Genomic DNA, 17,546 nt, shown 5'->3' on the forward strand with positions numbered 1-17,546 from the left:
GTACCTGGGTCTGGAAGACACAGACAAAGGGAATGCAGTAGATCTAATTTACCTTGATTTTAGTAAGGCATTTGATACAGTTCCACATGGAGAATTATTAACTAAATTGGAAAAGATGGGGGTCAATATGAAAATTGAAAGGTGGATAAGGAATTGGTTAAAGGGGAGACTACAGCGGGTCATACTGAAAGGTGAACTTTCAGACTGGAAGGAGGTTACTAGTGGAGTTCCTCAGGGACCAGTTTTGGGACCAATCTTATTTAATCTTTTTATTACTGACCTTGGCACAAAAAGTGGGAATGTGCTAATAAAGTTTGCGGATGACACAAAGCTGGGAGGTATTGCCAATACAGAGAAAGACCGGGATATCCTACAGGAAGATCTGGATGACCTTGTAAACTGGAATAATAGTAATAGGATGAAATTTAATAGTGAAAAGTGCAGGGTCATGCATTTAGGGATTAAAACAAGAATTTCTGTTATAAACTGGGAACACGTTACTTGGAAGTAACAGAGGAGGAGAAGGACCTCGGAGTACTGGTCGATCACAGGATGGCTATGAGCTGCCAGTGTGATATGGCTGTCAAAAAAAGCTAATGCGGTCTTGGGATGCATCAGGCAATGTTATACAAGGCACTGGTGAAACCTCATTTGGAATACTGTGTGCAGTTCTGGTCTCCCATGTTTAAGAAGGATGATTCAAACTAGAACAGGTACAGAGAAGGGCTACTAGGATGATCCGAGGAATGGAAAACCTGTCTTATGAAAGGAGACTCTTAAGAGCTTGGCTTGTTTAGCCTAACTAAAAGAAGGCTGAGAGGAGATATGATTGCGATCTATAAATATATCAGAGGGATAAATACCATGGAGGGGGAAGAATTATTTAAGATCAATACCAATGTGAACACGAACAAATGGGTATAAACTGGCCATCACAAAGTTTAGACTTGAAATTAGACAAAGGTTTCTCTCCATCAGAGGAGTGAAGTTCTGGAACAGCCTTCCAAGGGAAGCAGTGGGGGCAAACGACATATCTGGCTTCAAGACAAAGCTTGATAAGTTTATGGAGGAGATGATATGATGGGATAGCCTAATTTTGGCAATTAATTGATCTTCGACTACTAGCGGAAGATATGCCCAATGGCCTGTGATGGGATGTTAGATGGAGTGGGATCTGAGTTACTACAGCGAATTCTTTCCTGGGTGTCTGGCTGGTGCGTCTTGCTCACATGCTCAGGGTTTAGCTGATCGCCATATTTGGGGTCGGGAAGGAATTTTCCCCCAGGGCAGATTGGCAGAGGCCCTGGGGGTTTTTCGCCTTCCCCTGCAGTGTGAGGCACGGGTCACTTGCTAGAGGATTCTCTGCACCTTGAAGTCTTTAAACCACGATTTGAGGACTTCAGTGGCTCAGACATAAGTTAGAGGTTTGTTACAGGAGTTGCTGGGTGAGATTCCATGGCCTGCATTGTGCAGGAGGTCAGACTCGGTGATCATAATGGTCCCTTCTGACCTTAGTCTATGATTCTAGGTCAGCCCCCAGGTAGGCAGTTCCTCCTTATAGTGTCATCTGAGTTAATATATAAAACACCTGCATTTTATGGGAACTATAGCATCTACTTTTTAAATTATCCACTTCAGCCATCTATGTGAGTTATAAATGCAATTTAACATCTGAAAGAGTCTGTATCCTGTGATCTGCCAGTTCTATGCTGCCAGTGAGCAGCATATAGACCAGTTTGTGGACTTTAAAATGTTTGCTATCTTTTCTGCATTTATTGTTTAATTGGGTGGTATTTCTTATATTCTAGAAAGTGGGTAAGAGATTGCACAAATCAAACTTTTCAATAGGGTAGTGATCATTTTATGAGTTGTTGCCTATTCTTGCACTTGTGAAATAGTGGTGTAACTTATAAAAATATTTAATGCTCCTTATTTTTTCCCCTGTACTTCTAAACTTCTTGATCTTTATTCTGTGCTAATTCTACATTCAAAGAGCTGCCACGAGTAAAAAAAAAAAAAAAAAAAAAACACCTCTCATATGCACCTTGTATGTTTCTTAATCTGCTCCTTTCTCATCCCTTCTCCCCTCCCTGCTTGTGTCTGATGTAAATTTTTTAAAACTTCCTGACTTTTTTGTGAATCAGGGTCTAGCTGTACAAACTGTTACAGCTGGAGGGCAAAAATGGGAGTGAGGTAATGCTTAAGCGTGCTCCATACAGAAAGCTGGACACTCACACACCTTCCCTTGTGTTTACTTTTTCTCCTCATAATACAATAACAAGAGGACATTCAACTAAATTTAAAGGGACTTAAAAGGCATCTTTTTAGATTCCCCTTGGGGTAAGGGCGATGAGGCCCTTACCCTCCCTGATCTAGTGCTCCTAAAGTGGGCCCGAGTATTCTGCACTCCCTCTTCTAAATCATAATCCTTTGTGTTGCTCTTGACCATCAAAGAGTATTCATATACACCAGGTACCTAATTTTAAACAGCAGCGCACTATGTAACTAGTACTTGCACCTGTACACAGAAAAGGCAATATCCGCTCTGTAGGGGATTCAGTACATCTGCCTAACAGGTTCAGCCCTGCTGTCCTCTCCCTCTTCACTTCATAGCCGGGGTAGCGCTACAGCTGCCCCGTGTCCCTTAACTGGTAGGGTGTGTATGTCTATGCTGCCCTTAGAGTTGGACAACCAGGGCTGGCCAAGGGGCTGTTTAACCGGTCTGGATGTTCGGGCTCCGGCTGCAGCGTGAGCTCTGGGGCCCTCCTACCTCGCAGGGTCCTAGAGCCCGGATCTTTACACTGGAATTAAACAGCGGCCCCTTAGCCCGAGCTGGGGCCAGGCCGGGGTTTTAAATGCGGTGTCCACCTCTCCCGAAACAGCCTAGAAACTGCGGCGTGGAGCTGCCTCCCCGCTGCCGCAGCGGGATTCCCAGCGTGGGTCGCGCCCCCTCTCTCTGGTCGCCCTCCCGCTGCTTCCTGTGCTGCCGGCTGTTTGCCCCTCCTGCGCCTTCAGTGCTCCCGCCCCTCCCCCGCGTCCCCTCCAGCCCTGCGAGCCGCCGCCGCCGGGAGGCGCTGCCCCGTGCGGGCGGACTCCGGGCAGAGCCGTCAGCAGAAGTTACCGCGCATGCTCCGCTCGCCGCACCGCCCCCCCTTCGCCGAGTCCTTCCTCCCCGGGCTGCCCGCCTCCCAGCCAGCCACGTGGGGACGGAGCCGCGCTGCCGGAGGCCGGCTCGCTGCTGGGGCCGGAGCTGCGGAGCAGTCGCCTCCGCGACCCGGGGTGTCTCCCGCCGCCGCCGGGCTCGGTGAGGTGCGTGCGATGGAGGTAGCCGGGAGGGCCCCCGAGCCCTGTTGTCAGCGATGGTTTGTCACGTGGCGCGGCGTGGGCAGGGGGCTGCGCAGTTGGGAGGCGTGGGTGCGTTTGCCCCCGGAGCCGTTTTTTCCTCCTCCTGTCGGCTGGAGTTTTGGAAATGAAAATGTGAGAAGTTGCTGCCATGTGGCTCGCATCAGTTAGCCTGGCGGCCATGATCTGTGCGTGTGATGTACTTCACCGCCCAGCCCTTTAGATCCTCCTTCCCCCAACGCGTTCACAAGCCTCTTTATTTTCCTGGCGCCCCCACCCATGCTTCTCCGGTCTCTTTCTCCCTTCCTGCTCCGGGGATGCTCCGTTTTCCCTGTCAATCTTGGTCTTTTCTTTCTTCCCTTTCCCACACTCATTCTTTCGAACCAGCCCCAGTCCCATGTCAAACTCGGGATACTGCTAAATTCATTCCCATTCAGCTTCCCTTGCTCCTCCCCTTCCCCCCCCCGCTTTACGTGCGGATCAGAGGGCCTGTGTCGTTTTGCAGTCACAATAGTTGTTGTGTCGTTGGACACCTGGCATCTTGTTTTTGTTTTGTTTTCTGAAGAAAAAATTCTGGTTTTATGGAGGTGTTTAGTCACCTTGGAATATGAAAGTTTTACAGCAGGGAGCAGCCCAAACAGGCAGAGGATGGACTAGGTTGGGGTTCTCAAACGGGGTCATGAGTTTTCAGGGTGTCATGTGGTTATTACATGGGGGGGTCACGAGCTGTCAGCCTCCACCCCAAACCCTGCTTTGTCTCCAGCATTTATAATAGTGTTAAATATAAAAAACATGTTCTTAATTTATAAGTGTGGGGGGCTGGAGTCACACTCAGGCTTGCTATGTGAAAGCGGTCACCAAGACAAAAGTTTGAGAACCACTGGTCTAGGTGATCAAATAGCCCTTTTCTGTCACTTCTGCTTCAGAGAAGCTTGTAAGAATCATAGAATATCAGGGTTGGAAGGGACCTCAGGAGGTCATCTAGTCCAACCCCCTGCTCAAAGCAGGACCAATCCCCAATCAAATCATCCCAGCCAGGGCTTTGTCAAGCCTGACCTTAAAAACATCTAAGGAAGGAGATGTTACCACCTCCCTAGGTAACGCATTCCAGTGTTTTGCCACCCGCCTAATGAAAAAGTTTTTCCTAATATCCAACCTAAACCTCCCCCACTGCAACTTGAGACCATTACTCCTTGTCCTGTCCTCTTCTACCACTGAGAATAGTCTAGAACCATCCTCTTTGGAACCACCTCTCAGGTAGTTGAAAGCAGCTATCAAATCCCCCCCTTATTCTTCTCTTCTGCAGACTAAATAATCCCAGTTCCCTCAGCCTCTTCTCATAAGTAAGTCATGTGTTCCAGACCCCTGATCATTTTTGTTGCCCTTCGCTGGACTCTTTCCAGTTTATCCACATCCTTCTTGTAGTGCGGGGCCCAAAACTGGACACAGTACTCCAGATGAGGCCTCACCAATGTCGAATAGAGGGGAACAATCACGTCCCTCAATCTGCTGGCTATGCCCCTACTTATACATCCCAAAATACCATTGACCTTCTTGGCAACAAGGGCACACTGTTGACTCATATCCAGCTTCTCGTCCACTGTCACCCCTAAGTCCTTTTCCGCAGAACTGCTGCCTAGCCATTCGGTCCCTAGTCTGTAGCGGTGCATTGGGTTCTTCCCTCCTACGTGCAGGACCCTGCACTTATCCTTGTTGAACCTCATCAGATATCTTTTGGCCCAATCCTCCAATTTGTCTAGGTCCCTCTGTATCCTGTCCCTGCCCTCCAGCATATCTACCACTTCTCCTAGTTTATTATCATCTGCAAATTTGCTGAGAGTGCAATCCACACGATCCTCCAGATCATTTATGAAGATATTGAACAAAACCGGCCCCAGGACCGACCCTTGGGGCACTCCACTTGACACCGGCTGCCAACTAGACATGGAGCCATTGATCACTACCCGTTGAGCCCGACAATCTAGCCAACTTTCTACCCACCTTATAGTACATTCATCCAGCCCATACTACTTTAACTTGCTGACAAGAATACTGTGGGAGACCGTGTCAAAAGCTCTGCTAAAGTCAGGAAACAATACATCCGCTGCTTTCCCTTCACAGAACCAGTAATCTCACCATAGAAGGCGATTAGATTAGTCAGGCATGACCTTCCCTTGGTGAATCCATGCTGACTGTTCCTGATCACTTTCCTCTCGTGTAAGTGCTTCAGGATTGATTCCTTGAGGACCTGCTCCATGATTTTTCCGGGGACTGAGGTGAGGCTGACTGGCCTGTAGTTCCCAGGATCCTCCTTCTTCCCTTTTTTAAAGATTGGCACTACATTAGCCTTTTTCCATTCATCCGGGACTTCCCCCGTTAGCCACGAGTTTTCAAAGATAATGGCCAATGGCTCTGCAATCACATTCGCCAATTCCTTTAGCACTCTCGGATGCAACGCGTCCGGCCCCATGGACTTGTGCACGTCCAGCTTTTCTAAATAGTCCCTAACCACCTCTTTCTCCACAGAGGGCTGGCCACCTACTCCCCATGCTGTGATGCCCAGTGCAGCAGTCTGGGAACTGACCTTGTTCGTGAAGACAGAGGCAAAAAAAGCATTGAGTACATTAGCTTTTTCCACATCCTCTGTCACTAGGTTGCCTCCCTCATTCAGTAAGGGGCCCACACTTTCCTTGGCTTTCTTCTTGTTGCTAACATACCTGAAGAAACCCTTCTTGTTACTCTTGACATCTCTTGCTAGCTGCAGCTCCAGGTGTGATTTGGCCCTCCTGGTTTCATTCCTACATGCCCGAGCAATATTTTTATACTCTTCCCTGGTCATTTGTCCAATCTTCCACTTCTTGTAAGCTTTTTTTTTTATGTTTATGTTTAAGATCCGCAAGGATTTCACCGTTAAGCCAAGCTGGTCACCTGCCATATTTACTATTCTTTTGACACATTGGGATGGTTTGTCCCTGTAACCTCAATAGGGATTCCTTGAAATACAGTCAGCTCTCCTGGACTCCTTTCCCCTTCATGTTATTCCCCCAGGGGATCCTACCCATCCGTTCCCTGAGGGAGTCGAAGTCTGCTTTCCTGAAGTTCAGGGTCCGTATTCTGCTGCTTACCTTTCTTCCCTGCGTCAGGATCCTGAACTCAACCAACTCATGGTCGCTGCCTCCCAGATTCCCATCCACTTTTGCTTCCCCCACTAATTCTTCCCGGTTTGTGAGCAGCAGGTCAAGAAAAGCTCCCCCCCAGTAAGGATCTGATGTGTGTGTGTGTACGCTTGGAGAACAAAAAGGATACAATCTTTACAATTTTGGGCAGACACAATGGGTCTGGGAACCTTTTTGCAGCCCATCAAAACAATGTATTGCCTATTGGCTGAACTACCTCAGTGCTGCTCTTCATTGGAGTTAATAATCCTTTAGCTCACTGACTAGAGGTCTAAGTTTTGGAAATGAACATGCAAGAACTTTCGTCCATCTGGATATGATCAGCTGACAGTCATGGTCTGTGTGTGTGTATGTGACTACACATAGTTAAAGCATGGAGTAAATATTGAGCCATTGCTTATTATGCTGTCCTGCAGTAGTGTTCAAAAAGCACTGCTAAACTAATGGTTGGCGACGGGGCAAGTCCAGCATCTCAAAAAACATTAGAGCTGTATACCATTGGAAGTGAAATCTCAGTTTTTCCAGCAGCATACTGCATTGATTTTAGTCTTGTCACCCAATGAAGTACCTAAACATAAAATGACAGTTTGATTATGCTCTTCATCCTTCCCTGTACTTCCCAAAATATTACTGAAGTTACTCTTTTGGTAACCTCAGGAGCCAGAAAGTGATTCTGTGACTCTAATACAACTTTAATAGCCATTTCCTCTTTGAGAACTTGGAATCCTGCTTTCCACTGGATTAAATCCTTAATCTGTAACTAGTGCTTTGTGAAATAACAGCTGCTTAAATCTTGTGATGAGAGTGGAGGAGAAAAAAGCAACATGGTAATCAGAATAAGGTGATTGTAAGATCTAATATTTTATTATCTTAGTAACTTTGCTGGAACAATACAAAAACATCCAGTACTGTGAACTTAAGGGTTGGGCAATTGGAAGGAAGAAGGTGCTGCCTTGCTCGTTAAAGATAACTATTTACAAGTGAAACCCAGTGTTGGAAAAATGCTGTCTGCTTTTTAATTTTTAATTTAATTTTAATTGACACACCCTTCTGAGTTATTGCACTGTGTTAAATGTTTCTTTAACATCATTCTAATGTAAACAGTTTCCCCCAGAAATTGTCAAATTGCTTTTTTTAAAATCAGATACTTAAAAAACAACAAAAACATCAAATCTGTGATTGTGTCGGAAGGTAGTGTCAGAATGAAAAAAGCAAAGAATATCTGATGTAAAAATCTCAACCATCTCATGAAAGCTTTGGGCATCTTATGTTCTTGGCACCACTGTACATCCTAAACTGAAACACGCTGTTGTAGGTCTGAGACTGGCTAACTTTTGAAAAAACTTTTCAGGCATTTTCAGTAACCATGCAGCGCAAGAAGGTAGACAATCGCATTCGAGTGCTAATTGAGAATGGAGTGGCTGAGCGACACAGAACACTTTTTGTTCTAGTTGGAGACCATGGCAAGGATCAGGTAACTATCAGCCTAGGACCAGATGTTTTCAGTGGCTCTTTTTAGTTAATGTACAGTCTGAGTCTAGAGCAGTGGTTCTTAACCCACAGCCCAATCAGCACAGAGCTCTGGCCTATGTGACATCCTCAGGGCCATACAGGTAATATATATAGTGTGTGGATGTGGCCCACATAACACATGGAGAGCTGAATACATGGCCCACAATGGTAAATAGGTAGAGGTATAAATAATTTGCACCTTTCATAAGGAAAGAAACTAATTTCTAGAGTAGCAGAGATGAGAATCTTATCTGACAAGTAGACATTGTGTAATTGAGTTAGTATAGTTACAGAAAAACTTCTCTAAAAATGAACAGTATACTATGTTTTACCTAATAAGGATGTAAATGCTGTAGTGTGTGATATTTATGTTCGGACAAACAGTGAAATAATAGAAACAAGGAATATCAATAATGCTTGGAAGGATGTAAATATTAAGCATCATTTGCTATTTTAAAAAAGCTCAGGAAAGATTAAATAAAGCAGGTAAAATAAAGAAGAATCTGAACTCTTTCTAAAGGAAAAAGACTCTACTCCCTAACAAGGCTGGTGAGAGTTTCCCCTTCATTTAATTTAAAGTGGTAAAATTATCCTAATGTTCTCCTACAAATTGTCACTTTTGTGACTCAAGCCAGGTGTTATCTCTCCAGTTACCTTGCAAGGGTCACCACAGTAGAAATCCTGCTGGAGTAATTTGTAGAGGCAACATTGTATGGAAAGACTTTGCCCATACATCTTCCCCTTTGGGCTCTCAGTGGATGTTCTAGTGAGAGAGAATGGCGAGCACTGCCCAAATTCAGACACCCCCATCTACTATATAGGAGTGGAATGTGCTGCCTCTGCAATGCTGCTGTCGTGTGCTGATGCAGGTTTCAAGAGACATGGGGAAAAGTTACCTTTGTTTAAAAGTCTGCCTGTGCAATAGATGGTGAAGGCCTTGTGTAAACGCAAAAGTTGTATTGTTTTAAATATGCTGCTACTATACTATACTAATATAATTCAGGTGGCGCAGACCATCTCCGCAGTATAGACTCATTTATAGCTTATTCCTGTAGAGAAAGGAGAATAAACCATACCAGTATAAAGCACCTTTATAGTGATACAACCCCTAATGTGGATGCAGTTATACTGGTATAACTCAACTGATTAAAAAAAATGGCACCCCTGATTGACAGCTTGTACACACCGTTTGTACACCAGGCCTAAATAAGTGGTTACAAACAAGTTATTTGGAAAGAGACACCAGTTTGTCTAGTAACTAGTTACCCATCCTTTCCTCCTTTATGTAGCGTGTAGCTAGACATTCAGCATACGTACAAACCTTGTGATGTTTGAGATTCATCTGCTTTGTACGCAGAATGCTTTTTTTCTATGTCAGCTATGTTTTTAAAATATGCCAAAGTGGAACTATATAGGAAGGAATAATTGAAGCAAAAATTGGTAGCCCTCACTTTGCACAGTTCTGCTTTAATGGCTTGATGGGTTTGCACTGCCCGTCCAGACTTTAGAAAGGATCCCCTTTCCCAGCAGTTCTGCTCCAGGTTATAATCTGTAGCATGTCTTATATGGGGTTCATGTTCTGATGTTCTGGGGGGCAATACAAGGTGCTGGATGTGAGTTGTGCCCTCTCTTACCTCCTGCTAATACTGAGAGCTTGTGCAATATGAGTCTATCTCAAAAATCTGATATTTTCCACTTGGGATCTAAAAAAATGTTTCACTTCATGATTATCTCCTCTCAATGCAGCAGTGATTAATGTGCCTTTGTTTTGATAGGTGGTTATACTCCACCACATGCTATCTAAAGCAACTGTGAAGGCCAGACCCTCAGTCTTGTGGTGTTACAAGAAGGAGCTGGGCTTTAGCAGGTAAGAGGTTTTTGTCTTTCACTCTTTGTGGGGAATCTAATTGCACTCCAAGTTGTGAAGCTGATCTAAGGGAGCTTCTTCTCAGGTCAGCTGTATGTAGGTTGCTTGTTTCAATTGAGTGGAGAAACTAAGCTAAATCCTGTGATGATTGTACAAAAGTTTCAGTGTAATAGAACTGTTTGTTTTGACTTGAATAATGTGGCAGAAGTATGGGGCTGGGAGCCACGAACTGCTGAGTTCTAATCACAGCTCCAGTGCTGAGTCTGTGGCCTGGTGACCCTCTCTACCTTAGTTACCCCCCCCCCCTTACATAACTTTAGTAACATTGAGGCATGATCTATACCTAAGCATAGGTTGACCCAGCTGTGTTTTTCAGGGGTGTGACGTAAGCCCTAGTATAGATACTCCTAGGCTGACAGAAGAACTCTTCCATTGACCTAGCTGCTGCCTCTTGGGAAGGATTAACTACAGCATGGGAAAAAACCCCTTCCCTCGCTGTAGCAAGTGTCTACACTATGGCACACTACCATGGCACAGCTACGATGCTGTAGCACCTGTAGTGTAGACAAGCCCTTAGAATTGAATGCAGAGTGTAGGCCCTCATGTCAAAACTTCGACTTTAAGGGGGGATTAATCCCTGGATCTGAATCTGTACCTACAAATTTGGGTTCAGAATCAAAAGGGGGCCTGTTTTGGGGATTTCTTTCAGATTTGGCTATAAGACAACTGAAATTTTTCAAGATCAGTTGATCCTATTTGATTTCTGTGATTTTTGGGTTGAAATCTCTTAGGAACAGTTGATGAGTCCAACACTGTGTAACCCAAACATTACCCCTGGTTTGCCCTAGAGCCTGAATTCTGGAACCCCCTTTTTAGATCTGAACCAGATCTCAAACAGCCTCCTCAGCCCAGCCCACTTTCCATGACAACTCCCATATAATTGTTTTTTTTTTTTTTTCCAGCCACCGTAAAAAGCGAATGAGACAACTACAAAAGAAGATTAAAAGTGGAACTTTAAACCTAAAGCAGGATGACCCTTTTGAGTTGTTTATAGCAGCCACAAACATTCACTACTGCTATTACAATGAGACCCATAAAATTCTTGGTAACACCTTTGGCATGTGTGTACTCCAGGTAACAAATTTATCATTTAGCTTAAAAAAAAAAATTACACTAGAATGAGAGTCTTCTTTCCCCTGGGCCATTTACTGCCTTTCTAGAAATTTAAATGCCTTACGGGAGAAATCTGTGTCTTGCTTGTATTTTTCAGTGATGATGGCTCAAGGTATTTTGCATGGCTTTTTGTGAGCACACTGGATTTGTTGGCAGAATTAGAAGCAAGAAAACACTAATGTTATAGAAGCTTGCCTTCCAGAAATATTAGAGAGAGAAGGTGGGTGAGGTAATATCTTTTATTGGACCAACTTCTGTTGGTGAGAGACAAGCTTGGTGCTCTCACCAACAGAAGTTGGTTCAGTAAAAGATATTACCTCACCCACATTCTCTCTAATTTCCTCCGACTGACACGGCTCCAACTACACCGCATACCTCCAGAAATGTGTTTTATGGTCGTTTGATTCCTGCTAGCTGATGCCAGTTGTCTTGGAAGACTCACAACAACCTTAAATTTGTTCGTACTAGGATTTTGAAGCCTTGACTCCAAACCTGCTGGCTAGAACTGTTGAAACAGTGGAAGGAGGTGGAATTGTGGTGATTCTCCTCAGAACTATGAACTCGCTGAAGCAGCTGTATACAGTGACCATGGTATGTTTGATTAACAAGCACCTCTGATCCTTTTCCACACAGTGGTGGTCCAGAGTCTCCAGACATAGTGCGTTTCTCTTCAGCTTTATATTATATGCTGAGTCATCGTTTAAGTGGTTCCACACACACACACACACACACACACACCCCCCGTACTGTTATTTCTCTGCTAGTGTGTGTGTGTCTGCCATTAGGCAGTTCTGCTTAAGAAGGTGACTTGAATTCCTCTTAGACTGAGGAATCAAATGTGAGGACGCATCATTAACAACTTAATTCTTTAGATATAGAATAAGGATTCAATTCTTCTCTGGGACCTCAGTGTCACAAGGTATTAATGATCTCGGTCTGGGCACTATACAAGCAAATGGAATGTACAATTTTACCTTTCTTTCCAGGGTGGGCACATTTGCTAGAATTTTATTAACTTGGAAAGAGGAGCTCAATTTGCCAAATTCATACCTACTGTTAAGTAGGAGCAACTTCACTACTGATAAAATCTCTGAAGTGCAACCTGTTTATGCTGAATATATTCATTTTTCAGCTAGGGAGTTTCACTAGTCGTAATTAAGTTATCACTTGAATCGGAGAACCAGTTTTTTCTAGCTTCACTTATGAGGCATACACCATGGATATTCAGCCCCTGCATGACTGGGCCATAAATTAGACAGTATGATGCAATCACATAAAGTTCAGGGAGTAGATAGGGCTGGCGTGGAAATTAGTGCTGGGAAAGGTAAAAAGGTATTATTTTTAAAGAGGAATTTGGAAGGTGGGGGAGATGAGTGGTATACAGGAAAAGGAAGTTCTGCGCCGGGGAAAGGAGAAACATAGTCAAGAATGGATGGAGACAAAGGGATGTTTGATCGTCCATATGAATTATATTCCATATAAGCTGTGCTCTAACCCAGAGATTCCTTCATGTCTCAGACTTGTGAGACTCAGTGATCTTTGTCTTGTTGTTTCAGGATGTTCACTCACGCTACAGAACAGAGGCACATCAGGACATAATAGGGAGGTTTAACGAAAGGTGGGTTGTTAGGAGCTTGAAAACCTAAGCTAACAAGTCTGCGTGTGCAAGAAAGGTATCCACAGCAGGGTCTTGTTTCAGGATTGGCACAATGTCCTGTTAACTTAGAATAATGTATGTGCCTTCTTATCACAGAAGTGGCTGCACTTTGCTGGTGGGGGAGTTGTGTATGTACGTATAACCTTTGCATGTCTTACAAGGGATATTGTGGAGCCTAATGAGTTAATTTTTGTGACGTGCTTTGAGATTCTTTGATGAAGGGCTCTGCAGAAGCACAAATATCAGAATGACATTCTCCCATTGTTGTGGCTCTTGATGAGACTCACGAAGCACTTCCATGGCTTAAAAATATGAAAACGTTGATGCTTGGCTTCTCTTTATGGCATTTGATCAGTCTCTTGTAAAAGCCAAGAAATCTGCCTTACTGTACTGAATAAAAAGTCTTCATTGCTATGAGGATAGATAAGTAACACCATCTTTTCCCCTGGGAAGACTATAGAATGTTCTTTAGCATGTAGCTGGTGGATGTGTGGTCTCTCGGGTAAAACGGAATCAACAACCAGTATGAGGGCCTAGAATTTTACATTGATGGGTACATGTAACTACTACCTTGGGGTCAAGAGTTGCCTGTTTACACTGATATTTTCAAATTAATCGTCATGTCATATTCTGAGGCTTCCTTGAAAGATCACCTTAAGTTGGTGGAATGGAGGTGAATGTCTCTGGTTTATAGAACATTCAGACGTATAACGATGGGGCACACCAGGAATGTGAAATAAAAGGGGGCTGAGTAACTAACTTGTCTCAGCCAAGCAGGACCAGATTGTAAATGCAGCATCTGGAGAGAAAGGGAGCCAGGGTAAACAAGCTACCAAAGGGCTATGGTGCCACCAGTGCTGTATCTGAGCTGGCTTTTCTCTAATCATGCAGGTTCATTCTGTCTCTGGCCTCTTGTAAAAACTGCATAGTGATTGATGATCAGCTCAACATCCTGCCAATTTCTAGTCACATTGCAAACATAACACCAGTTCCTCCACAGTCTCAGGTAAGTGCATATTATGTATTTGAGTCAAATAGTCTTTTCCAAGGCAAAGATGCAAACAGTAGTTTAAAGTTTGATAAGGATGAGGTTCTTCTTCCCCACTAAATACCAAGAATTATTCTAATCTCAGACTAAAAGAGGACAGAGCCAATTCTAAATTCTGGACTTGAAGATTCAGCTGCTTCTTATATCTGGCAAGCTGTAGCCATCTAGGTGCTGTCGGGAGCAGTGTCAGTGATTCAGCAGAGGGTGCTCTTTTGAATCATTGCTGAAAAAATCCTCTAGCAGCTTAGGAAGTATTGTGCTGCTGGCAATGCCAGCTGTCAGATGAGAGGTTGATCACTTATGATGGCTGAATATCTTTTGGCATGTTTTACAAATGTATGGGGGTTTAGTTCTCTGTCCTGAGAATATTACTGTCTGGGTAATTCTGGTCACCAAAATTCTCTGCAGTATGTTGGATGCTTCTCCTTACTTCTTGACCTAAACTGTTGAATAGTATTGCTGTTATGCACTTACTGCATTTCACTGATGAAAGAAGCGTCTGTGTATAATCTGGAAAGTTTTGGAAGTATGGGGAACAGAAGGTGCTCTAAACTTGTACATCACTATTGACAAGAGAACTTTGAGATAGTTGAGTCCTGAGAAGTTCTGATCCATAGCATTGTGGTATCAGTTGATAGTACTGCAAAAACGGCTAGTACTGTTCTTCTCCACTGAACTTTGGCGGTGGTGTTACAGTATCAGTGACCGCATGACAGCCCTGCGCTCCATGGATCTGAGTATCTAACGTGACTGGCAGTACTGCCATGTCATGCTTTTGTCTCCAGACTCCTTCCTTTCGTTTGATGACGAACTTCTGTGGTAGGCAGTGATTCTGCTGCCTGGATGCCTCCCGCCATTAAGTTGGGTGTGCTCTGATTTACATTGAAACTTATCCTGCTGCAAATAGGAGTCTTGATTTAGCACACCTGAAGTTCCATTGTGAGTTAAATAGGAGATGACTGAAGGGAGCCAGTGGGCTTTCCGGTGCAGCTGAGTGCTTTCTTTTGAAATTTCCAAAAATAACTAGGAAATTTAGACAACTTCCACTTAAAATTAGTGGGACTTGTGTGTCTAAATCCACTAGTCAGCTTTGAAACTCTCAACCTTAAATTTGAAAACTGGTCCCCTTGTTTCTAAAGGTTGGGGAAGAGCTATTTCTACTGTCTTGCTATTTCAAACTATTACAAGGTCATTTGCCTCTCCTGCACTTGCACTGATGTAATTAGGGGAATTTTCCCTCATAACTTAGACTGTGTAGAGTGGAGGAACAAAGGAACACAGTATAAAAACTAGAAGAAAGCTAAGGTGGCTATATTGTTGAATACATAACTCATTTTCTGTGATTCTCCATTATTGACAGCTGGGACATCTCAGAAAAATGGGTGGGTTTTATATAATTTGTGCTGCAGTATCTAATCCTGACAGGTTGACCAGAAGTGGTCTGGGAGTTTTATCACTGAATTTCCTTGCTTATTTCAGTTTAACATAATGGCTTGTGTTTGTTTTTGGAAAGTGGGTCCCTGGATCAGTAGCAAGATCTACTGCTTTGTGCAACTGTTCATCTCATTAGCACGTAGCTTTCCTCCCTCAATCAAGGATATGTGCCTTTCTTTAAACATGTGCCACTAAGATAGAGTTTTGTAATTAGACAGCTAGCCATGAAAAATTAAGATTTAATAATGACTTGCCTGCAGTGCAGAAATTTCATTCTCTTGTCGCAGTGGTGGATATTGGAAGTGTGATGAGAATAGATCTGACTTGAAAGCTCCCTTCTAGAAAATAAGGAATAATAAGCAACAACAAAACAGGGAAGTAACTCGATTGAGGGACTCTACTTAGGTGTTTAATCAGTTCATGAACATCACTAGACTTATTTCATATTTGAGTAATAAATCAATATTTAGGGCCAAATCTTTATACCCACCATACCTTATATGTGCATGCAAACCCAGACATGCGTGTACAAGCTGAGGTATCCATGTACCCCAGCTGGCCATGACCATATTCTTTGCACGAGCACTTTTGAAGATTAGTTTGTAAACCTGTTCCTTAATTTAGTTACAGATTTGTTCTGAAACCATCCCTCAGCGTGTTCAAATAACAGGAAATGCTTGTTTTAGTGGTTAGACCTAGGGGCTATAGGTCAGGATTCCTAGGTTCTATTCCTTGCTCTGCCACTGACTTGCTGTCTGGCAAGCTACTTCACCTCTGTGCCTCAGTTTCCCTTCTGTAATGCTTCTCACCTTGTGGGGTGTTGTGTGGCTTAACCAGTATTTGTGAAGTGTTTGGCAAGACTTGTCTTAACACTTTGCTGGGAATGCCCTTCTGCAATAGCCCCCTTGTGTCTAGAGCAGACAGAGTATATGGTTTTGCATGACCTATGGGCTTCAATAATGCATAGGGACTGGGATTGTCAAGAATCGTGTCAACTTGACTCTGCTTTTTTGGGTTTCTCTTACTCCCAGTGTTTCTTTGATGTAATCCACGTGATTTATTTTTCTTTCAATAGACTGAAGATGACTTACCAAAATAGACTTTAGAAAGCTATCTAGCAATAATCTCTTCTTCTGAGTTAATACAGCCTATTGTACCAGTTCTCAATAATCTAGACTTGAGGCTGGGTTGATCATTCTTTTAATCCAAGTCCAGAGAGGACTGGATTCACAGCTCACCGGTCCCTCATTCTGAAGGATGTATCATATGTTGGACCCAAATGTATGCCCCACCTACAAGCCTGATCCCAGTATTAAATTTGCAAAAGAACATCTCTTCCTGCCATATCAAGATATGACAGGTTTGGAGGCAGCAGCTGTGGTGAAAGGTCCCGTATTAATCCTGCTTTGTTAAATTCTTCTCTTGCTTCTAGGAGGATAGTCTCAGACCTCAGGATCTGGAGCTGAAGGAATTGAAGGAGAGCTTGCAGGATACTCAACCTGTAGGCGTGCTGGTGGATAGCTGTAAAACTCTGGATCAGGTTGGCATGGTGTTCTCTTGACGGATACCTCAGCCATTCATGTTTGTGTCCCATGCTGTGCCTCTGAATGAAAAGTTCACAAACCAGTGCTGCCTCCTACAGGAAAGCAACTCTCTCTTGGCTTGCTTGGAAGAGTTAACATGACGGGGCAGCTCAAAGGCAGCTATGAGAGGCCTCTTCAAGCAGCTTGACTTTCCCTAATGAAAGGAAGGGTTAGAATGGAAAGAGGCTGAGGAGTTGTGCTAGAAAGTTCACTTACCGAGAGGAAATGGCATAGAGCTCTCGAAGCCTCAGATTTGCGATAAGTGGGCAACTGAGCCACACGTTCAAATCGTGGCATGACTTGACTTAGCTCAGGTACCTTAAGAGGTGGTAAAATGGGCTATCGTGTAACTTATTTTGTGTGTCTTACATTTAACAAATTAAACTCCAAGTCCAGTTCATGCATGATAAAGATTCCCCGCTCTTTCAGTTGAGCAAGGGCTTGTCCTGGTGCCCTTTTTCAAAATGTCCCCATCCCTGGTGTGGTGCAGAGTGCTGAATGTGTACAGCTCTCCTTGCGAGAGGTAACTTTGCAAGCATGTGATTTGTGAAGGGCTGTGAGATCCTTCTGAGTGAAAGATGCTTTGTAAAAGGCAAATGCTTATTACTCTTGCTGCTATTCTCTATGTATCTTCACCCTTCCACAGATTAGAGGGTGTGTGTCTCTCTAGAGTTAAAACAGGTCCTACTTTGTCCCATGCTTTCTCATGATGTCTAGCTTTTAGTGTTGGTTTGGTCAGGGAGTACACTTAGTG

The 17,546-nt window shown here is 43.8% G+C and overlaps 1 protein-coding gene across 1 annotated transcript in view; it reads left to right on the top strand.

The window, feature by feature from the left end:
• Positions 1-3,163: 3,163 nt before the first annotated feature.
• NAT10 (N-acetyltransferase 10) overlaps positions 3,164-17,546 on the top strand; it is a 44,692-nt gene continuing 30,309 nt past the window's right edge. Inside the window, exons 1-8 of the mRNA XM_074955258.1 lie at positions 3,164-3,309; positions 7,870-7,992; positions 9,806-9,897; positions 10,860-11,031; positions 11,539-11,661; positions 12,627-12,688; positions 13,619-13,733; positions 16,642-16,749. Coding sequence (XP_074811359.1) covers positions 7,885-7,992; positions 9,806-9,897; positions 10,860-11,031; positions 11,539-11,661; positions 12,627-12,688; positions 13,619-13,733; positions 16,642-16,749 — 780 coding nt within the window. The 5' untranslated portion in view covers positions 3,164-3,309; positions 7,870-7,884. The remainder of the gene's footprint in view (positions 3,310-7,869; positions 7,993-9,805; positions 9,898-10,859; positions 11,032-11,538; positions 11,662-12,626; positions 12,689-13,618; positions 13,734-16,641; positions 16,750-17,546) is intronic.

Source organism: Natator depressus, chromosome 6 (genome assembly GCF_965152275.1).
Source record: "Natator depressus isolate rNatDep1 chromosome 6, rNatDep2.hap1, whole genome shotgun sequence".
NCBI classification, from domain to species: domain Eukaryota; kingdom Metazoa; phylum Chordata; order Testudines; family Cheloniidae; genus Natator; species Natator depressus.